The 24,410-nt window shown below is 41.5% G+C and overlaps 1 protein-coding gene across 3 annotated transcripts in view; it reads right to left on the bottom strand.

Moving 5' to 3' along the window:
- Positions 1–24,410, bottom strand: part of LOC120526304 — a 196,800-nt gene that overhangs the window by 84,710 nt on the left and 87,680 nt on the right. For all 3 annotated transcript variants that reach the window (XM_039749428.1, XM_039749429.1, XM_039749430.1), the window contains exons 4-5: positions 17,986–18,312; positions 12,254–12,364 (exon numbers count right to left, since the gene is read on the bottom strand). In XM_039749428.1, coding sequence (XP_039605362.1) covers positions 12,254–12,364; positions 17,986–18,312 — 438 coding nt within the window. The remainder of the gene's footprint in view (positions 1–12,253; positions 12,365–17,985; positions 18,313–24,410) is intronic.

Genomic DNA, 24,410 nt, shown 5'->3' with positions numbered 1-24,410 from the left:
GGGGCTGCTGGGGAAGAAACAGGCCAGCGGGAAAGCTGAAAAGGAAAGGCCTGGTGGAGCAACAGGAGATCTGTGTTTCTGTGTATCTTGTCCAACGTGTCATCTGAAAGTTAATTGAGCCCTGGATCATTTCCCAATAGGATGAATGGATTGTCTCGTGCCTGCCTGTTGTGTGTAGAGTGGTGGATTAGTCGTTGTGCGTCTTGAAAAGGAGCGCTTCTTGAAATCTCACCCCTCGCCACTCAGGACTACTGGTAGGGCTGTTTCATTCATTTATTATGGAAGCTGTTCTCAGGATTGTCATCTTCACACCAAACCATTTCATCCGCTTTTGCCGTATTGGACTGTATAAGCACATTGTTGCGAGTGTTTATTGTTGCGGTTCATTGTTATGTTACAATTGTATCGCCGTAGGGGAAAGGGGTGGTTTGTCTGATTGTTGTTGCTTTGTATTGGGCTTTCATTTAATATATTATTTACTCATTCGCTGGTTTCGTGTCTCTGCCTGTGACTGCGTGCAGGTCGGGACAAGGCTGAGTGTGTCCCTGGAATCTCCACCAAAAAAATAAATAAATTACCGTCTTACTAACGGTGTGAATCTTAGTGGTGCTGGACCACTACAAGTGAATCACGTACTTAAGGACACTAGTGGAAATGAAGGGGAAGTGTGTTTAACATTGAAGCTAGGAAACACTTCTTTATTAAGTCTTTCAGGGCGGATGTCAACTTTTGTCGAAATTCGGGGTAGAGGATGGTAATCAGCCGTTAAACTTGCTGTTATGTTTTAGTTCGACTGCTAGAAGGAAAGTTAGCTTTGTTGATTTGACCTCGATTGTGCATGCATGAGTAGCGAAGAGTGAACAACCTCTAACATGGACGTCATTTTGGGTATTATTGCCAAATCGGACTCTAAGTTGTCGGAACTCCAATTTTCAGGCAAGCGATCTGGAGGTGAAGATTGAAAACAAAAGTGAGGTACCGACTTCAGCTGACCAGTCCCCAGCTGATCGTGGTGCTGAACACACTTGTGTAGCTGATGCACAAACGGCAATGTTCCCCAGGGAGGACCGCCACTTACAATGACAAGAGATACAAGCCAGATTGTGTTGTACTGCCATACAAAGTCAGCCAGCTAGCCAGCCCACCATGCGTTCCTACCGGCCATGGAGCTGCCCCTACACAGCCACCAGAGACCCTAAACGGGCATCGACAGCTGCCACAGCAACAGACGTTTTACGTTGATTTACATGTGAAACCTTTGTTTTGTGTGCTTTTCAGAAAAGTGAGTTGCCTGCAAAAAATATTCAGCCCTCGAAGAGTTAAAAGAGTTGCGGGAATCTGGAACAAAGTAACCGAGACATGGAGTCGAAGCAGAAACCTTGAGAACCTTTAAGAAGTGCCTGGATGAGATGTTGGGACATCTTAGCTATTAACTAAAGAATCAGGCTTGATGGACAGAATTGACTCCTCTTGCTAAATCTTGGCAGGGAGACCATGGAGACGAGACGTGATCTTCTCGGAAGACAATCTGACATTCCGCGAGAGACACTTTAACATCCCGTGAGACAAGGCAGTGAGACAGAAGGACTGCTGCTGTACAGGCTTTTAAATGATTGATGCGCAGCGCAACAAGCAGAACACGCACCTCGGCAGCAGGGGAACAAAGCCAGCAGTTGATCTGCCCGCATCTCCTTAGCATGCGTTCAGCTCCCCTCCTTCACAACGCGAGCGGGAGAGACGCAAAGTGGCAGGAATGTAGTGCGCCTCCAGGGGGATTGAGCAAAGCGAACGAGACCAGATCATCTCGGAGAGACACTTTAACGACACGCGAGACTAGACATTACAACCTTAGGAAGCAAAACCGTGAGACAGTGACTTTTGCATGTCATGCCCTACTTACAAACAATTAAAAACAAGTTCACGGACATCAAACCTAGCAGTTGTTGGAAAGCTTTTGGCAGACACACTTAATGGGCTCCCAGCTCTTAAAACAACGACAAGTGACAATCAGAAAACGCAGATTGCCAGCAGCAGCTACAGCAAGCCAGCAGATGATCCGACTGCATCTCCTTAGTGTATTTTCAACCACCCCACCCACAACGTGTGCGGCAGAGACGTGAAGTGGCAAAAGGACAAATGCTGTACAGGCTTTTAAATGATCGATGCACAGCATGACAAGCAGAACACGCAGCTCGCCAGCAGCAGCTACAGCAAGACACCAGCTGAACTGACCGCATCTCCTTAGCGTGCGTTCAGACCCCCCTTCACAATGCGAGCAGCACTATACGTCCCGTGAGAAAGAGATTTAACCACGCCCGGGGCCGGAAATAAAGGACAAATATTGCTTTTACAAAACTTTTAAAGTAAAAGTGAAAATAATGCATATGTAACCCCCTTGCATCACCAATCCTTTATCGGTAGGCAAAGGCCTGAGGACTTTATAATGGTGTCGCCACCTCTATTGTTGGCAGGTTCACTATAGGCCACTTTAAGCCAGGTAATACCCAATCCAAGCACTGTTACTCAGATATTAATAAAACAAAACTCTCTTTACTTAATTGGAACGTGAACAGTTTTCCCAAAACTTAAGGTATTCACAAATATATACACAATACATAAAAAAACACTAAATTATTTACAACTATACAGTTCATATACTGTGTCCAAAACTACTGGTGAGCTCACTCAGGACTTATTTACCCAGTCAGTAAATATTACTCACTCTGTTGGGGGCCCCAAACGTAGCTCGGGTGCGTAGTGGCCACACAAACAAAAACAAGAACTGGCCCCTTCACTTGAAAGGTTATTCAAGCCGCTTTAAAACAAACAAACAAAATAGACACCGACATTGTTTGATATCTTCCTCCTTATACTCGGGTACCTCCTTTATGCTTCCGTCTCCCTCTTTCTCAAACACCCTCTTTACTCGCTGATCGCCATTTCTGCACTTGTGTCCTGCCTGCCGTCTTTCCCTTTATCACCCAACTCCTTTTATGTTTTAGCCGTGTGCTAAAGTTAGCTCCTCTTTCTGTCTTTCCGTCTTGCTTCGGCGTTTTGCCACAACAGTGCCTCTTTTTTTTTCTCTTTCTGTCTTGTTTCAGCATTTTGCCTCAACTACGACTCTTTCTGCAACTCCTTGTTTCGGCGTAATGCCTCAACAGTCTATCTTACTGACAATCCTTGTTTCAGTGTGCTGCCTCAACAGTCTCTTCTTACAACGAACGCTCTTCGTTCTTGTCTCGGTGTGCTGCCTTAACAGTCTCTTCTTACAACAAACGCTCTTCGTTCTTGTCTCGGTGTGCTGCCTCAACAGTCTCTTCTTAGAACGAACGCTCTTCGTTCTTGTCTCGGTGTGCTGCCTTAACAGTCTCTTCTTACAACGAACGCTCTTCGTTCTTGTCTCGGTGTGCTGCCTCGACAGTCTCTTCTTACAACGAACGCTCTTCGTTCTTGTCTCGGTGTGCTGCCTCGACAGTCTCTTCTTACAATGAACGCTCTTCGTTCTTGTCTCGGTGTGCTGCCTCGACAGTCTCTTCTTACAACATACGCTCTTCGTTCTTGTCTCGGTGTGCTGCCTCGACAGTCTCTTCTTACAATGAACGCTCTTCGTTCTTGTCTCGGTGTGCTGCCTCAACAGTCTCTTCTTACAACGAACGCTCTTCGTTCTTGTCTCGGCGTGCTGCCTCAACAGTCTCTTCTGGCAAAAAACTCGTTTTCTTCCTCCTTTCGGTAATCAGGCGACCCATATATACAGTATACTCAACTTTACCCAACCCCCCACAACTTGTATCCCAATTCCTTCAATAAAAAAAAAATAATAATAATATTTTCATTTTGAAAAACCTGACCAGGTTACACATATGTAACAATTCCCATGAAAATAATAATCTCTTTAAATTGTTTATCCGGTGGGCGAGTTAAGCGAGTGGGGGGCAAAGCCCCCTACTGCTCTTATGCTCATAGAATATTTGCCTGCATAATAAGTAACATGTACAGTACAGTAAAATTGTTACCACACACTGTAATGTTCAGAAATGTTTGACAAAGAGCTTCTGTATTCTCGGCTCCTGATCATGTTTGTTTGGGTTGCTTAGTAATGAGGCCTGTGGTTTCATTCTGTACTTTTTTGTTCATCAGCCGTTTCCCTTTTCTTTTTGTCCAATTTGACCGTAGTTCCTAGCTCACACTTACACTTCTGTTATTGACCAAGTCAAGTCCTTTTGTATTTCACTACAACTTGTCTTTGGCAGCATGAAGGAAGAGTAGATGGACCTGCAGCCACAAGGAGCACAAGTTCAAATCCACGCCTAGTTGTTGTTGTCCGTGTGGAGTGTGCACGTTCTCCGACATTCACAAGGAAGTTTCTCTAGGCACTCCTGTCTTCCTCCCAAATCCTAAAGACATGTATATTAATTTTAACTATCAAGTCTAAATTGGGCCACTCTGGGTGTGTGCATCAGTGGAGCTTAAGAGGGACCAGTAACCCACCCATGGTTGGGCCAGATGCCACAATTCCCTTGGACCCCCAAATCAAACTGGTTTAAGCAGGGTTGAGAGGGTACCGTTAAGTTACAACTTGTTTCATCCCCTTAATGTGAAGTTTTACTTATCTTCACACTGACTGTTAACTCAGAGGTGGGCGGTGAGTCATTGCGGTTAAGGCTTAGGACTCTGGACTTCAGACCCTGAGGCTGCAGGTTCAAATGCCGCTACTGACACTGTGTGACCCTGAGGAAGACACTCCACCTGCCTGTGCTCTCCAATTGGAGAAATAAAAGAATTGCATCCAGTTTGCCTGGTACAGGCAGGTCCTGGATTCACATTAATCTAATCAGAAGGCTTTCAAGGTCCATCACGCTCAACCAAAAGGGCAGATCTGTCTAATCAGTGGGCCTTGCACACACACACACACACACACACACACACACACACACATCCAGGGGATTACATGCGTGTATACTGGTGTATCAGCCTTACATGGAGGGGATGCACAGGTACACATGCCGGTACATCAGACTGTAAGCCTCACACACACATTGAGGAGAGCACTTGTGTGTCTTTAGCTGGAATCTCACACTTTCCCTAGGAGATGTTTACCGCTCAACGGTTGATCTTTGATGGCTCATGAGAATTAAAGAGATTCTCATTTATGCTTCATATAAGAATCAACTTTGTCATAGATATTTCTCCTAAAATTTCATAGGAGAAACAGCTTTAGACAAAATGTTAATAGAAGTGAGGTAAAAGGAGTCAAAACTGACACGCTGGTTTGAAAAGTGTGTTGTGTGAGATCTCTTTCTAGTCTTGTTTTGATCTCTTTCAGGATTTCTGATTTGTTACTTAGCGTTGGACTGATGCCTTTATCCAAGGTGACTTACAACATTTGAGATAGTACTAAGGTGCTGTACCATGTTAGCCATTATGAATGTAGTGAGAAGTCAAGCAAAATGACACCTTTAATTGGCTAACTAAAAAGATTACAATATGCAAGCTTTTGAGGCAACTCAGGCCCCTTCTTCATCTATATGCTTCATCGATCCCTCTCCCACCTGGACAGAGGCAGTGGTGCTGTAAGAATTATGTTTTTGGACTTCTCTACCGCCTTCAACACCATCCAACCTCTGCTCCTTAGAGACAAGATGACTGAGATGGGAGTAGACTCACACCTGGTGGCATGGATCATGGACTATCTTACAGACAGACCTCAATATGTGCGTCTTGGGAACTGCAGGTCTGACATTGTGGTCAGCAATACAGGGGCACCGCAGGGGACTGTACTTTCTCCGGTCCTGTTCAATCTATATACATCAGACTTCCAATATGACTCGGAGTCCTGCCACGTGCAAAAGTTTGCTGATGACACTGCTATGGTGGGCTGCATCAGGAGTGGGCAGGAGGAGGAGTACAGAAAGTTAATCAAAGACTTTGTTAAATGGTGCGACTCAAACCACTTACACCTTAACACCAGCAAGACCAAGGAGCTGGTGGTGGATTTTAGGAGGACCAGGCCCCTCATGGACCCCGTGATCATGAGAGGTGACTGTGCAGACCTATAAATACCTGGGAGTGCAGCTGGATGACAAATTGGACTGGACTGCCAATACTGATGCTCTATGTAAGAAAGGTCAGAGCCGACTATACTTTCTGAGAAGGTTGGCATCCTTCAACATCTGCAGTAAGATGCTGCAGATGTTCTACCAGACGGTTGTGGCGAGTGCCCTCTTCTACGCGGTGGTGTGCTGGGGTGGCAGCATAAAGATCAAAGACGCCTCACGCCTGGACAAACTTGTTAAGAAGGCAGGCTCCATTGTAGGAGTAAAGTTGGACAGTTTGACATCTGTGGCAGAGCGACGGGCACTAAGCAAACTCCTGTCAATCATGAAGAATCCACTGCATCCACTTAATAGTGTCATCTCCAGACAGAGGAGTAGCTTCAGTGACAGACTTTTGTCACTGTCCTGTTCCACTGACAGACTGAGGAGATTGTTCCTCCCCCACACTATGCGACTCTTCAATTCCACCAGGGGAGTAAATGCGAACATTAATTTTATTTTAATTCTTTTCATTTTTATTACTATTTAATTTAATATTGTTTCTTTGTATCAGTATACTGTTGCTGGATTATGTGAATTTCCCCTTGGGATTAATAAAGTATCTATCTATCTATCTATCTATTTGAGATATGATTGGCTACATTTCAATTGGAGCACAGGCAGAGGAAGTGACTTTCTCGTGATCACATGGTGTCAGTAGTGGGATCTGAACCCACAACCTAAAGGCTTGAAGTCTAAAATCCACCACACCACACCACACTGCCTGTGTTTTCTTCCATCATGAGTTTGATCTAACTGGAGCACAGCAATATAAATTAGCGTCACTAACTGTATTACTCAGAATTGAGTAATCACAGTAAAGTGTTTTATTACCACAAACAACTGTCCACACATTTCGCTGCATATTACTGCGCACACAATGCAAATACTTTTTTATTGCAAAAAACAACGTCAAGACACTATTTGGAACATCTGAGCCCATTGTGTGACTTTGCTGAGATCTCTGCTGAAAGTCAAGAGGAGACACTTATGAGACTACTGAGGTATTTTGTCTCAGTAGAAAAATCTGAAAAGCGGGAGACAAAAGAGGATGTTTCCATTTTCTTTCTTTGTGATCACATTGTAGTCTAAGACAAACCGAAAAGATATTAAGGGGATCTCTTCTTTTTGATTTTTCATTGCTATGTGGTGGGCCTTGCACACACCTGTGAATGCATGTGTAAGCGCATGCTGTTGTGTCAGAATGTGGTCTTTACACACACACACACACACACACGTGTCCACAGATGTGCATGTATGTATAAGGTGTATCACACTGTAGGTCCTGCATACACTTGTGGATGTGTGTTTGTGTGTCCCAGTGTATCAGACTGTCGGCCTTGCACATATCTATGAATGCACATCTATGTGCTGGCTGGTTCATTATACCATGGGCCTGTCTGTGGGTGCACCTGTGTTTGCGTGCTGGTGTATTAGACTGCATTCTTCATGCACACACATATGTAGGTGTGTGTTTGTGAGTGTGTATGCACATGTTGTGTCACAGGGTCACTCTCTGAGTTCCTCCCAGGTATGTGGTACCACTACCACTAACTGTCTTGCCTTCTTCTACCTCCACAGTTCATGGAAAATGGCCAGTTAGGGCAGCTGACACCGCCCCCTTGGGGAATCTGACTCCGCCCCTTCCAGTCCAGAGCCATAAAAAGCACGACTGCCCGGAAGGAGGCGTCACTTCTTTCCCAAGCAACCTGAGCAAAGGAGCTCCTCAATCACGTGATGATAGACGAACCAGTCATATTTGTTCTAGCCATGTTATTTTGGTGGTGGCGGTTTTGATTCATTTCTCACTCCATTGAGTGTTTGCTTTTGTTTGAACCTTCATATTAATGGGGAAGTCCAGATTGGAGCCCCAAACTTTATTTTCTTTTGAGCCTGTCATTCCTTTAGATGACTACAGTTGGTAGACCTTGCAAACATCTGGTGAGTGCATGCGTGTGCTCTTTTTGGTGGGCCTCTCACACACACATACTGTACATACACACACACACACACTCAGGTGGGTGGAATGTGTGCATATGGGAGTGCTGGTGTATCACACTGTTGGCCTTATACCTATTTGTGATGAGACCTGAAGGTGTGTGTCACACACATGTATAACTGTAGAGTGCACGGTGTGTGTGTGTAAATATCAGGGTGTACATGTGCTCTATGTGTCTGTGCATCTGAGTAAATTATTTCTTATTCATATCTGTCAGGCCGTGAGTGGGCGAGCAACACACTTAGTGAGCTTTTCTCGCCTCAGACTGCGTATTATTTGCGGCTTAGCTACTGATAAGTCAAACAACAATGGAGAAGTAGCGATACGCTTAAATAAACAGAGACTTCATGCCTGCTGCCCATGTGTAACCGGCTTACTGGTCACCTTTAGAAGCTACGCAGTGGGGCTCCCAGTCTATACTGTAAAAATAACATGGCAGGACACTCTCAGTCCTCTATGGCGTCTTGTTCCTATTTCAGTTATTAATTTGCTTAATCCAATACTACTTTGAATGGAATTTTAAAATATGGAAACAAGACATAGAAAATGAACATTTTTATAGGAACATTATTGTGGCTCCATTTTGCAGTTTTTTTATTACATTTTAATTGCATTCAGGTTATTTTTTTTGTTTTTTGTTTTTATTAATTGTATTACAATCCATACAAAGCATTCAGGTTATTTTGTATATTATCCATCTATTTGTCATCCAATTCAGTGTCACAGAAGCGGGTCATATTCCAGCAATGGGAACCAACCCCTCAATGGAGTGCCAGTCCATAGCAGGGTTCCCTCGCGCACACACCCGCACCAACCAGTACACAGCCACCAGTTAACTTAACACTCGTGTCTTTAGAATGGGGTAGAATCCTGGAGTATCTGAAGCAAACACACAGAGATACAAACTATGGTGAGCTGAATTCACAGTTTGAGAAACCTCAAAATGAATTTCAGATACCTTAAAATACAGTTTACTTTTGAAGATATCTAAAACTCACTTCTGAATATCTTAAAATTTGTTACATTTTAAGACATAAATGATACATTTTTTGATATCTCACACTGACATTGCATGCAGTCTTTAAGGTATCTGAAATGCATTTCACAAAATCTCAAAATCACTTCCTGTAAAATTGCCATTTTAATGGGACTTCCCGTTGATTTTAAGATACCTTGAAATGCATCTGAGATATCTGAAAATGCACAGGAATCTCTTTTGAGATATCTGGAAATATATTTGAGATATTTTACATTGTGTTGTAGGTGCCTGAACATGCCATTCAGATATCTTCAAATGATGTAATGTCTTTTTAAAGATATCTTAAATAAAACTTGAACTTTTTTTAAGATATTTGAAATGGAGTAGGGACTCATCTCTCTATTATAATAAAAAAAAAAAAATCCTGGGACGATTTTCAGAGAGATACTTTGACATTCTGTGAGATGAGACTTTGTGCCAAGAGACACGTCCGGGGCTGGAAATAAAAGACAAAGAGTAGATGACAAAGTAGAACGTCGTAAAGAATTCAAAAACATTGGTGTGATACACATGCAGAGCAGGTTAGAGATAATGGAAGTACTAAAATTCGAAAGTCTCAAAAAAAGGATAGTAAAGATCGCATTAGCGCAAACAAACGGAAATTATTACTCAGTGAAATAACAGAACAGAAAAAAAGGATCGAGTATATTGTTCAGATTTAAAATTTAAGTTGGAGACTTGTAGCTCATCTAATTCGTGTCAGGGAAAAGTAGTGTTTCTTCCCAATGAAGAGGCACATCTGTGAGAATTAAAAGTTTTGCTGTTTGGTGAAAGTGAGCAAATTGCAAGGCCAGTTATACATTTCGTTGTCACGCTGTAATTCCAAAAATGGAATCAAAATTCAATGTGATATTGACGAAAAGGTAGAAGCGAAAAGAGATTTAATATATGGACAAAGGTGATATGCAGTGGCGTAGCGTGGCGGCGGTCCACCCCGGGCGGCACATTTTTGGGGGCGGCATTATTGGCCAAAAGGCACCGTACAATTCGTGTGTAAGCAGCAGGGTTAGGAAAAAATATCACTCATGTATGAAAAAAGTCAAATTCTCTGATTTTTAACCACAAATGCTTGAAAAATAATGTTCAGACTGTCCTTCTGCATCAGACACAGCAGTGGAAATATATGAGGCAATGACAAAAATAAATATAAACATTACACCGATAATAATTTCTAAGAAGATAAACAACTAATTTACAATTTATAATTTTGTTTCGTTATTAATCCGAATGCGTTCTTGCTCTGCGCAGAAAACATCCCCACCTATCACTTGTACCCTGCTTTGGTTCTGATTTTCGTAGCGTAATTATATTAAACTAATAATTAGAACACAACTTATCAGTGCATCTATACTATATTCTTATCTAGTTGATGCTTATAAATGTATATAAAAAATGATTGCTGTTTCTTTATATATGAATAAATCTATGCAAAATGTATCCTAATTTTTCTCTATACCTCATTTTAATTTTCTATTTAAATAGTTTAACAAATTCAGATATGTTGGAGGGCGGCAAATTGAAGCCCCGCCCCGAGCGGCACGAACTCGAGCTACGCCACTGGTGATATGACAGGAGTATGTAGATATTGTTTGGCTTTAAACTTTAAGTCGGAGACTTGTAGATCGTCTAATTCGTGTTGCCATCAGGGAAAAAGTAGCGTCACAGAGTTGCACAGATACACAGGAGAATTTAGAGACAGAAACATTATTCAAACACTTCAAGCAAACATAAGTCTCTTTCCGGAGTGAATCGAGATCTATGTGTAGTCGGAGGGGACAGTTCCGTCTCTCAATTAAAAGAATTAGAAAATCTTCCTCTTCATAGGGGTACACGTCAGGAGCGGGACCCCCAACAGGAGCAGAGAACGTCTGGGGGAGAAGAGAGACAAGGCAGTGAGACATATATATATATATATATATATATATATATATATATATATATATATATATATATGTGACGGACAGCCGGGTCCCATGCCCGGCAGGGACGCCCCTGCTTCTTCTGTTCCGGTGGAGTCGCCATGGGCAGTCCAATACCTCCCCCGGGACGCTTGGTGGCAGCCTCCCTGGCCGACGGTGATTCCCCAACCGCCCGCAGGGCTCCATGGGAGATGGAGTCCTCCACAGCTTGGTTGGGGCCCGGCATGGCCGCTAGGGGGAGCTGCGTGCTTCCCACAGCCTGGCTGGACGAGCTTTCAGCCCCACCCGGAAGTTCAATTAGGACCAGGTGGTTAATCACCTGGAATGCTTCCGGGTGGGCTATAAAAGGGCCCAGCCACCACCACTCGGAGAGCCAGGGTTGGGAGGAGGAGGACTAAGCTTGCGAAGGAGTGGTGGAAGAGAAGGTGGAGAAGTGAGTTTTGTGGCTTTGTGCTTTTGTGCTTTTGGGACTGTGTTTGGGCTGTGTGGCACGGGGAAGACGTGTCACACAGCTGAAGAAAAATAAAAGCCTGTGTGTTTTGTACACGTTGCCTCTGCGTGGTCTGTGCCGGGTCGGGCGCTATATAGCGCCTTTTACTATATATATATATATATATATATATATATATATATATACACTCAACTGGAGGAGGGCAGTGCGGTGATGAGAGGGAGGAGAGAATTGTAAGGACAGTTGGATTGTGGAAGAGAGAGAGAGAGAACCTGTGCTTGTTACTTTCAGGTATTTTTTGGTTAATAAACCATCGATTATTTGGACCCGGGACTGTGTTTGTGCAGCTGTGTTTGGGGTTTGGGGCTCACTGATAGCCCGTTCCATCACAATGCATACACACACTTATAATGATGATGATAAAAGTAAGAGGTAATCATACAGCTTCAAAATAAACCACAGACCATACTTGTACACTGAGCAACAGTACAACATTTGTAATGTGATCAATGCTCCATGCCACTTTGATCACATTTCATCTGTCATTTCCTTCATTTACGTATCTGTTTCTGTAAATGTTAGCTTGTGTTGCTCAGACACACACAGACCTTCTCTGAATAATAAAGCCACAGTGTGTCTGTTGCACTGTTTCACTCATTTTGGACCAACATTTCTCTAATATTTTAAGGGTTTTTAAATTGTTTTCTAGGTGTTCACATTTGTTGTCTCCCATCAATAACCCCAGAATCTTACCTGTGGTTGTATTTCCTCCTATTTTGACTGTCACTGTGGGGGTCGCTGCCGTTGTAAACAAGCTGGTGATGATGCTGCTGCTCCGAGGTGTGGTGGTTTTTGAAGATGAACCTGAAGTGAAACAAAAATCATTTGGACATTAGTGACAGTAGGCTTTGTGCCCTATGAACCAAGTTACCCGAATTGTTCAATAACATTTCAGTAATTATTTACTCTCTGATGCTGATCTTTCTGATCATAAAATAGGTCATTACAATAGCAATTGACAAGAAGAATTCATAAGGAATTGCCTAATTACGGTATTTGAGGGTTCCTCTCGAGCACGGGTGTCGAACTCCGGTCCTGGAGGGCTGCAGTGGCTGAAGGTTTTCATTCTAACCATCTACTTCATTAGTGACCAGTTTTTGCTGCTAATTAACTTCTTTTGCCTTAGTTTTAATTAGCTTGACTCAGACCCCTTAGTTGTCTCTTTTTCCTTAATTAGCTGCCAAACAATAATGAGACACAAAACGAAATGCCACATGACCAGCTCACCTTTGTCCATCACACAACATCTGAAAATAAAGAATAGTGAAGGTCTTGGTAAGGCTGATCTTCTCAGTTCACCAAAACGTCTCGATGTTGGTCTTAGAAAACACAGAAAATCAACTGTTTTGGAAATGTTTGCTGTAGCCGAATGAGAGCGCAACAAGCCATGGAATTAAATAACAGATTTAACTAACAGCAAGAATTGGCTTCTCGTTAAGAGATTGATTGAAGTGAAATTGGTTGGAGTTTGAAATCCCAGTTTAGCTGCTCTTCTGTCAGCTTGTTTCACATCTCATGTTTGTTTGGCTGTCATTTAATGAAGAAACGAATCAATCCAGAGGACTGAAACCTTAAAAACAGAGCTATAAAAATGAAGGGAAAAAGAAATTAATTAGCAGTGAAAACTGGTCAACAATTATGAAAAGGGTTACAATGAAAACCTGCAGCCACTGTGGCCCTCCAGGACTGGAGTTCGACACCCTTGCCTCGAGTGCCTCTTTCTCAAGCACGATTTTGCTCAAAAACTAACCAGCACATCGTCATCTCATAACAGGATTCGAGTTCGAGTTTGGTGTTTTTCCGTCTAGACATTGTAGCTGTAGATTGTCCTCAAGAAACGAACTCACACACACACACACACAGACAGACAGACTGGACAGACACCCATCATCGAGATGTCCATGTTTTCAGTATCAGGGGACTCTGAAACACTGAGATCTGTCAAACAACGGAGATCGAATTTTTGACGAATCTGAAGCTTTTCCTCCTCCCACATAGACGATAGGTTACGGTGATAGGTTATGGCACAAACCAATTAAACAGTGAAATATCACCCTGTCACCAGTATCCAGACACCTTCCCTCAGTACTTAGTTGAAACACCATCAGAGTCTTCTTGGGTCTGAGGCGACAGACTTTACAATTTGGGATTTGGAGACTTTCCGTCCAGCCGTTTTAGCTCTGGGCCTCCCTCAAGAAACTGTGACCCACAGACACACACCCACCATCAAGATATCAATATTTTTGGTATCAGGGGACCCTAAAACATCGAGATCCTCAAATGAGTGTCTCCTTAGAATTCCAAAAACAAAACTTAAAAGAAGTGGTGAGGCGTTTGGCCTTCTGCTGTTATGCACCTAAAATCTGGAATAGCCTGCCAACAGGAATTCACCAGGCTGATACAGTAGAGCAATTTAATAAACTGCTGAAAACACATTACTTTAATATGGCCTTTTTATAACTTCATTTTAATCGTAATTTAACTTAATCTTGATACTCTGTATGTTCAATTTCCTCATAATAACTGTTCATGGTGGCTCTAAAATCTGTACTGACCCCTACTCTCTTTTGTGTTTCTTTTTCCGGTTTCTTTGTGGTGGTGGCGCAGGCTACTCAAAGCTTCATGATGCTCCAACAATGATGGACGGATTAAAAGGCAGAAGTCTACGTGACCATCATCATCATCAAGCCCTTCCGTGAGAACCCTAAATCCAAAGAGGACTGTTTCATTTATGTGAGGTAGAATGCCCAGAGGGGACTGGACGGTCTCGTGGTCTGGAATCCCTACAGATTTTATTTTTTCTCCAGCCGTCTGGAGTTTTTGTTTTTTCTGTCCCCCCGGCCATTGAACCTTACTCTTATTCGATGTTAATTAATGTTGATTTATTTTGCTTTCTTATTGTGTCTTTTATTTTTCTATTCTTTATTATGTAAAGCACTTTGATCTACTGTTTGTATGAAAATGTGCTATATAAAAATAAATGTTGTTGTTGTTGTTGAGATCCATCGAAAACCAGAGATTGAAATTTTTGATGAATCTAAAGATTTCGCTCCTCCCCCATAGACGATAGCAATAATTCGTTTCCAATCTCTTTTGTGGGAGAGTGACTGTAATGAGTTGTGGGACCACTAAGGAACACTTATTCATAGTTATATACAACCAGACGGAACTGTGACAAGGTGCTTTAAAATGCCTACACTGTGAAGACAATCAAAAACGCGCATATGAGACTCTGCAGTCACAAACATTGGAATGATATACTCTAGATGGAGAAAACATTTGAAAATATTTTCAAATATATAGCCTTATCAGATGGGCGGCACGGTGGCGCAGTGGTAGCGCTGCTGCCTCGCAGTTAGGAGACCCGGGTTCGCTTCCCGGGTCCTCCCTGCGTGGAGTTTGCATGTTCTCCCCGTGTCTGCGTGGGTTTCCTCCGGGCGCTCCGGTTTCCTCCCACAATCCAAAGACATGCAGGTTAGGTGGATTGGTGATTCTTAATTGGCCCTAGTGTGTGCTTGGTGTTTGTGTGTGTCCTGCAGTGGGTTGGCACCCTGCCCTGGATTGGTTCCTGCCTTGTGCCCTGTGTTGGCTGGGATTGGCTCCAGCAGACCCCCGTGACCCTATTCGGATTCAGCGGGTTAGAAAATGGATGGATGGATGGATAGCCTTATCGGTGTGTTTATCTACTGCAGTGTCAGTGCTTTAACATCATGGAGTGTCACACATGTGTACCTGTGGGTCACCTTCTTGGCTCTGCTGAGGTAAGCAATACCACTCTGGGACAAGAGCTGGCCCTGACCCCTCCCTTCCTATAAAACCAGATGGTCCCAGAAGATGGCGTCTGACTGTGGAAACTGGAACCTGACTTGGACAGACCAGCTCCCATGGGAGACACCACATTATTCGGCTTTGTGTTTGTTCCATTATGCAGTGTTTTTATTTACTGTTCTTATTAAATGGTGTCATCCGTCTGGTGCCCCCACGTTCAAGACAACTCCACTCTTCCGTCCCGGTCACAGGAGTTATTAGATGTTGGTTATTACTTGAGGGGTGGCACTGTGGTCAGAACTGCCACTTCATAGTTCTGTGATGTTCAGATGTTAACATCAGCACACAAGAGTTTTGTTTTGTTTTATAAAAGCAAACAAGCTGTCTACTATGTATAAGTTTCAAGTTATGACAATTTTAAGTTTTATTGTAGCTTTTCTTAATTTTGAGTTATTATTTGGTTTCCTATGTGTAAGAGCCATTTTCCTAGTTCTATAAGATTTATGAATATTTTACTAGATGACAAAGCATAATCTATGGGAGGTTCCTAAAACCCCCATAAGTAGAATTGTATTGGTATATTCTTGCCATTTCTAATAGTTTTGACTAAACATTATTCTTTAGTGAGTGACCAGCCTTGCCATGTGTAAGGTGTGGAAGGCATATGGTTTTAAACCGTGCCTCGGCACATGCCTACTGGTCTATAGGCCTTTTGAGTGTGTGAAGTAATTCATAAAACAGCACTTATTTAAGTGTTGAGCCGTACTTTTAAAGCGTACAGAAGAAGAAACTAAGAATCTTTAATTATAGAAGGCATTAAGAATCTTTGAGTAAAGAAGACTGCGGTGGGCTGGCACCCTGCCCGGGGTTTGTTTCCTGCCTTGCGCCTCCTCCAGCAGACCCCCGTGACCCTGTAGTTAGGATATAGCAGGTTGGATAATGGATGAAGTAAAGAAGAAGAAGTAAAGAACTTTAAAGTACAAAAATAGCCAAAGTTTCTCAAGAAAAGCTAGGTTTAAAGAACATACGTTTTTCCTTTTTTTTGCCTTTTATTCTGCGAGTGTAACTATTTTTTCTTTTATTCTTGTGTGGATTATTTGCCTTTACTTTTACTAAATATTTTTAAAACAAACTTTTGGACTGAGAGATTTCTTTTGGCACGAGTTTTACCTGTGCTTGATCTTGCCTTACACTTCAGCGGCTACACTCTGTAATTCCATAATTAATGCTCTGTGTTTAAATGTGCTGCTGCATCTTGTTCTTTGTGGGTGGAGACCAGAGGAGGCGGGGCCACCTTGACATCACCACTCCTGGGCCCTCCCTTTTGGCTATTTATGTGAGCAGAGAAGGCTCTGGAATTGAGGAATCATTCATTTATTGTGAAGTATTGTGATTATTACTTTATTATTTCTATCTGAATTTACTGGTTTTTAGATTATTTTCCTTCTCTTGGAAAAGTTGAAATGTTGGAAAAGTTGAAATATTGGAAGGTGTAGTTAGAAGAATTACATGGATAAGTAAAGACTGGGGAAATGAAGAAAAACATTCATGGGACATGCTGGAGTTTATATCTTATATATAAATGTCTGCGCGTGAAAGTGTGTGTGTCTGTCTGTCCGGCCAGGAAGTGCGAGACTGCAGCATGAAGATCAAAGAGCCAGCAAGGCAGCCGCAAGTTAACGAGTCGGAAGAAGAAAGAAGTGTGATGTGACAGCAAGAAGCTTAAAGAAAGTGACTCCGTCGCCAAATTGAAACCGCCGAGGAAAGACAAACTTAGCCACTAATACACAAGCGAGGCGAGCACATCGGCAAAATGAAACCTCCGAGGAGAGAAAAACTCGCTTAGCCACTGATAGACAAGGGGGGCGAGCATGTCGGCAAAACAAACCGCCGACTCTGCATTTCAGTTTTTTTCTGATGATTTCAATGCTTTCTAACAGCCCGGGCTTTTTACAGCACAGGCTTACACAGCTAGTGCGTTATAAAATTGGATACTATGATTGTGAGGCTTACAGTTTACATGTTCTCGCAGTATCTATATGTTTTTCTTTCTTGTTTGTCTTCTCAAAGAGTTGTGGGTTAGGATGAATTAGAAACATATGAGTATGTTCTGTGAAGAACAATCCAAGACTGGCTCCTGCCTTGTGCACAGTACTCTTAGGATTGGCTGCAGCTTCCTGCTGCTCTGAAACTGGATGGAGGAGTTCTGACAGTGGACGGATGTCATTCTATTAGCCTGAGCTGTAGAGTGTGATCATAACATTGACACCATGGCAGGATCTTCAATAGTCTGATTACCTGCCATCTGTGTAATCGGTGTATTCAGGTAAAGATGACTTCTGTACCTTGAACCATCCTAATAAGAGTTGAGAAAAGACCCCCAAATGAACTGCTGGTTTACACCCTCAGCTTGTTATGTCATTAGAGGTTTTAATTCAACTCTCTTAGTGCCATAGATTAACTCAGATCATGACTAGGTGTCCTAAATCTTCAGAGATCCTCAACATTCACATGCTTACTTGTATTGCAAATAGGGCATTACAAAGTCTTTGTGTCAATTTCTTAGTTTTTGAGACAGAATGCAATTTACAGTTGGTCAAAGAAGATATTAAGAAAAAACAAGACCATTTCACAAATAAATCTGAAGCCATTATTACCTCGGTGGACAGTGAGCCTGACTTCAGTGTAGTCATCGTCCAGGTACCTCTCCACTGCACACCAGTATGTCCCATCATCACTCATTTGCAGCTCCTTGATGGTTACGGTGAAAACTCTCTCCAAGGTGTTGTCATAAAGAGAGTATCGGCCCTCCGTCACCAGAGTGTTGGGTTTTGTTGTTCTGATCAGGGCGTTGTTCCGTGACCATCTAACTTTAGCCAGGTATTTCTCATAATCTTCAAACCCTTTTTCATATCTGCAGTCGATCTTCACACTTCCTCCTTTCACTCCTTTTACTTCAATCAATTCAGCATGACCTGTGATTCCTAACAATGAAGAGCAAAGAACAATTAAGCCCCACTGAGTCAAACATATAATAATATAGAGTGGGCTCCCTTCTACTACAAGACACTCTGCTATCATTTCTTTTATAAAATGTAAATTATCTGTGACAATGTCTTACTATGCTTTCCTCTAAAATATATCAGAAACCACAAAAAAAATACAAAAACACAGAAAGTAGTACATATTAAAGAACACATTTTTTAATGAATATAACATTTCTACCCTAAAATAAAGAGTTTTTATTGGACAAAAAAAGCAAACAAAGTAAAAAAAAATATTGAAATACCCAATTGTTGAGATAAATAAGATTGTTTTTCAAGATTAAATATTAAACACATTTATATGTGCTTTGCTGCCCACAAGAGAGAGTGACATCCTGACCTGCAAATGTTCTCGTAATCACTACATTATTTACATTAATTTGTTGCCTTTGTATTTTTGACCTTTAAAAAAAGCCTCATTACAGAGAATTGAAATAAGAAAACATATTGAAGTTCCTTATTTGTTTATTTGAATATTTGATTTTGTAATAATATCTACTGTGTACGTGAGAATGAAATGATGATTAAAAAGAAGGATGTCAATCAGAATGAACAGTACTGTAGTGTAAAATAAATGAATTGTACAAATGTAAGACTGTGTGTGAGAGGTTTTACGTGTTGGTTTAGCTCTCCTCTAGTAAGCTACTGTTGAAGTGCTGCAAGAAACATTTGACGTATTTTAGGAGGAGACAAGAAAAAAATCCTCCACTGCCTTTCATTATAAATACAGTCCACCTTAAAGCTTTCAGACACAACAACCAAATCTCTTCTTCTTCTCAAGTCAAGTACAATTTCTGCCTTAACTGTTATTAATTAATCATTGTTTGTTTATTTTTCAATGTGTTCATTTAATTGAGCATTATACGATATTACTTTTGATTTTTAGGTTAAACAGTTGGGTTAAGATGAAAATGAATGATTCCTGATCCACCTTATCAACATCTTTCATTATTTCTTATGGGAGAAGCTGACGCATTGTTTTTCATTAGTGAGTCTTTATATACAATGCCCTGTGAGAGTATTCAGTGTTTGTCCTGTTCTGTCTGCATTACATTCTGAAATTCAAATGGATTTTTGGGAGGTTAGCACCATTTAATTTGCACAACATGGCTACTACTTTGAATATTTTTATTGTGACACAAAAATAATTAAGACAAAAAACAGAAATCCTGAATGTGCATAAGTATTCACCCCCAACCCTTAAAACCAATACTTTGTTGGCTCCCTTTTCCGGCAATTCCACCTATAGGTCTCTTGTTGATTGTCTCTATTAGCTTAGCACATATCGCTACTGGGTTTGTCGTCCATTCCTCAAGGCCAAACTGCTCTAACTCCTTCAAGTTCAATGGTGCCACTGGTGTCCAGCAATCTTCAAGTCGTACCACAGATTTTCCATTGGATTGAGGTCTGGGTTTTGATGAGGCCATTCCAAGACATATCCCTTTATACCACTCCAGTGTTGCTTCAGCAGTATGTTTAGAGTCATTCATTGTCCTGCTGCAATGTGAACCTTCATCCCAGTCTCACATCTCTCACAGACTGAAACAGGTTTTTCTCATGAATTGCCCTGTATTTAGAGCCATTCCTCTTTTCTTCAGCCCTGACCAGTCTTCTAGTCCACACAGCGTGATGTTGCCACCACTATGCTTCACTGAGGGAATGGTGTTCTCTAAGTGATGGGAAGTGTTGGGTGTGCGCCACACGCGTAGTGTTTCCCATGATAGCCAAAAAGTTCAATTTTAGTCTCATCTGACCAGAGAACTTTCTTCCATGTGTTTGGGGTGTCAATCACAAGCTTTTGGGCAATCTCCAAACATGTTTTTCTTTAAACAATGGGTTTTTTTCTGACTACTCTTCCATCAAGCCCTGCTCTGTGATGTGTATGTCTTAAAGTAGTCCTATGGACAGATACTCTTATCTCTGCTGTGGTTGGTTGCAGCTCCTTCAGTGTTATCCTTGGTGTCTTTGTTGCATCGCTGATTAATGCCCTCCTTTCCCAGTATGCAAGTTTTGGTGGGTAGCCTTTTCTTGTTAGGTTTGTAGTGGTGTCATATTTTTTCCATTTTTTTATAATTGATTTAGTGGTGCTCTGTGGGATATTCTAAGTTGGAGATATTTGTTTATAACCCAACCCTGATTTTTACTTCTCTACAACTTTGTCTATGACCTGTTTGGTGTGCTCCCTGGTCTTCATGTTCCTTGCTTAGTGGTGTTTCAGAGTCAGGGGCCTTTCAGATCAGGCCTCTTTATACAGACATCATGTGACACATCATATGACACTTTGATTGGACCCTAATCAACTAATAATGTGACTTGTGATGTTGTGAAGTTAATTGGTTAGACCAGATCTTACGTAGGGGTTTCATATATATATATATTCTTATATTTAAGATATCATTTTCATTCCACTTCAGCAATTTGAACTATATAGTTAAGTCCATTACATAAAGTCCATGTGAAAATCTATTTTAATTTCCAGATTGTAATACAAAAATTAGGACAAACACAGAGGGAGATGAATACTTTCACAAGGCAGTGTATATTATATATATATATCCATCCATCCATTAGCCAACCTGCTATATCCTAACTACAGGGTCACAGGGGTCTGCTGGAGCCAATTCCAGCCAACACAGGGTGCAAGGCAGGAAACAAACCCCGGGCAGGGCGCCAGCCCACCGCAGATTATATATATAGTGTCACAATAATTTGTTACTCATGTTAAGAACACACAACTGAACAAAACCTGCATGGTGTATATTTTGAACTCACAAGTTTAAACTTGAATCCAGAAGAGTAGATAAACTTACAGTAGGATGAAAGGAGGAGGTAAAGGGCAAGGAAGGGAGATTCAAGGTAGTTGGTCTAAATGGCTGCACAGGAGCACATTCTAAGGTGACTTGCTGTGATTCAGTGAAGGCCAATCCCCTGTAACTGGCCTCAGAGAGCTCCCTTTAACAGATGATATTCCCATTAATATGGTAGACCCCAAAGACTAGGGTTTAAGGTTTAAAGTGGCATTAAACTGGTGGACCAAACATGCCCTGTACTGTAGAAACTACTGGACTCCAAGTTCCAGCTGGGTGAGGTTGGAGCTTTAAAAGAACATCTGAACTCACTGGTGAAGAAACATCAGGTAGCACTGTGACCCTACAGCTGTGAAGGGCTATCACTTACTATGAAATGATTTTGATGAAATAAAATTGTAGAAGTGATTCCAGCCATCACTATTAGGGCTTAAAATGCTCACCTTTTGCCAGTTCCCTGGCAGGGAGGAAGGATAACCACATACCAAAGCAAGAGAGAGATAGAGAGAATAGAGGAAAATGATACACAAAGTGAAGAGGAGTAAGGTACAGCTTACACCCTTGATAGGATCACTTATGAAATAGTAAGGAGTCTCTAAAAATATTAAAAATTAACCATTTTATGTATAATTTTTATAAAATAAAATGAAAGCCAACTATTTTGTCACATTTCTAAGCTGCCTTTCCACTTCAGTTACACTAAACATGAATTATCTGTCAAGGCAGAGGTGGCAGTTGTTTTACAAATCAGTACACAAGCTTTTTGTTTTGTTTTTATTAAGAGTTTCTCAATTTAAAACAAAACAAGCTGGTTGCTATGTATTAGTTTCAAGTTATGAGTATTTTATGTTTTATTGTAGTTTTTCTTAATTTTGTGAATTATTATTTCTCTTGTCTTTGGTTTCCTCTGTGCTGCTGCTCCTTGTTTTTTGTGGGTGGAGCCCAGAGGAGGCGGGGCCATCTTGACATCACCACTCCTGGGCTCTCCCTCTTGTCTATTTATGTGAGCAGAGAAGGCTCAGGAATTGAGGAATCATTCATTTGATTCTATGTATCATATAGAGCCTTTCACTATCTATCTATCTAGTATATAGTGCCTTTCATATCTATCTATCTATCTATCTATCTATCTATCTATCTATCTATCTATCTATCTATCTATCTATCTATCATATAGAGCCTTTAACTATCTATCTAGTATATAGTGCCTTTCATATCTATCTATCTATCATATAGAGCCTTTCACTATCTATCTATCTATCTAGTATATAGTGCCTTACATATCAATCTATCTATCTATCAGCTATAAAAAAAGCAGGAATTCATGTAGGTGTACATATGGAGATTGGTAATATTAATTATTGATACACCAAAGCCTAGCAGCATCTGAAAAACCTGGAAAGCGAATAAAGGAAAGAAGGAGGCCTGGAGGAATGAGGGACGGATTATTCCAGTAGGGCAGCCACATTCTGAATAAGTTGAAATAGTCGGACTGAGAGACAACCAAAGCCTGAACAAGCTAAGCAAGTCGGCTGACATAACATGTGACGAGGACAAGGTGGCAGTATCAGAGTGGCTGAGGTGGTGGAGAAACAGAAAGCACACAAGCAGTAATACTGTATCAGGGCTCTTATCACTGAAAAAAAAATAGTGACGCAGAAGTAACTGACTGTTCAGCCGTTCACATTATACTGTAATTTGCCCTTTTGCATGTTTTGTAAAATGAAGATTATTACTTTAAGGGAACTAAAGACTTTGACATTGTGTCTGCACTTAAGTAATAACAAAAGTGCCAGGAGGAAATAAAGAATGAAAGCAGACAGCTTACTGTGGTCAGAAGATGTGCACACAAAGAGACACACACACTGAAGTGTGACACCAAGATGCATTTTTGTGAATCATGAGTGACAGGTGTAGCTGTTGGTTTGCTTAAAAACCACACGGTGAAGAAGGTGCTTTGTTACTGGAATTTAAACCTAATAACAGCTACAACAGCAACCACTGCTTTTTAATTATAAAAGTGAATGTGGCCTTAGAGTTGTACAGCTCAGAGACGCCTGTATTCTATACCAGCCACTGCAGAGTTTGACTGATGAAAGTGTGTGTGTGTGTGTGTGAATGTGTGTGTGTGTGTGTGTGTGTGTGTGTGTGTGTGTGTGTGTGTGTGTGTGCGCATGTGCGTGTCTGCACCGATAGACCTACAATAACAGTGTGGCTCATGCATTTTAACAAAGAGTGAGGCATTTATGTTATAATATTAAGGGCTGATTTTGTGTTATAAAAGTGAGTGTCTGAGTGCAGGTGAGTGGAGTGTGTCTATTCTAACAGTGAATGTAGCATTAGAGCTAGAATAATAATAATCTTTGCATTTATAAAATGCTTTTCTCACAACTCAAAGAGCTTTTCATAGTGAGTGGGGGGCCACTTCAACCACCATTATGTGCAGCACCCACCTGGATGATGCGCCAGCAGCGAGTTTTGTGCCAGTACACTCACCACACATGAGCTGATAGGTGATCAAGGGGAGAGAGGAACAGCCAATTAATGACAGGGGATCATTAGGGGGCCACATTGACTAGGCTGTGGTTGAGCAATTTAGCCTGGACATCGGGATACACCCTACTACTGCAAGCCTGCAATGTCACAGACAGAATGCCATCTAGTGCGGCTATGGCAAGCAGTCCTTTTAAGGATGGAGGCCCATGTAAAAGAGCAAAGTAAAGATCAGAGAATCCATTCTGGCAGGGACTTTCAAAACTCAACTTCATGTTTCTTCAGAAGAATTAGGTGGATAGGACTGGCAAGCTTTGTTGGGTTGAATGGCCTGTTTTCGTCCAGATTGTTGTAATGTTTTGTATTGTTCTAATATTAGGAACACTTGTACGCCTGCTTATCCATGCCATTCTGTAATCAGCCAATCATGTGGCAGCAGCACAATGGCTACAATCCTAGTGAGGAGCTTCAGTTAACGTTCACGTCAAACACCAGAATGTGAGCTCTGTGATGTCAACCTGTAAGAGCCATTCCTAGAATGTTTAATGTTAATGTTAGAATTGCTTAATTCAATAATAGAATATCCATTTCTTATAGTTACTTAGAATATGGTATAGTCTTTTAACATCTGTCAGTTAACATGAAATAGAACTTCCTTTGATATACCTGTATAAACAGAGTGTTAATTAAGCAAGTTAGGACATAATCTCACTTCTAGAAGCATGGACAGGTAGTTAA

Source organism: Polypterus senegalus, chromosome 3 (genome assembly GCF_016835505.1).
Source record: "Polypterus senegalus isolate Bchr_013 chromosome 3, ASM1683550v1, whole genome shotgun sequence".
NCBI classification, from domain to species: Eukaryota; Metazoa; Chordata; class Cladistia; order Polypteriformes; family Polypteridae; genus Polypterus; species Polypterus senegalus.
The sequence above is the reverse complement of the archived record's forward strand: the minus strand, read 5'-3'. Positions and strand labels throughout refer to the sequence as shown.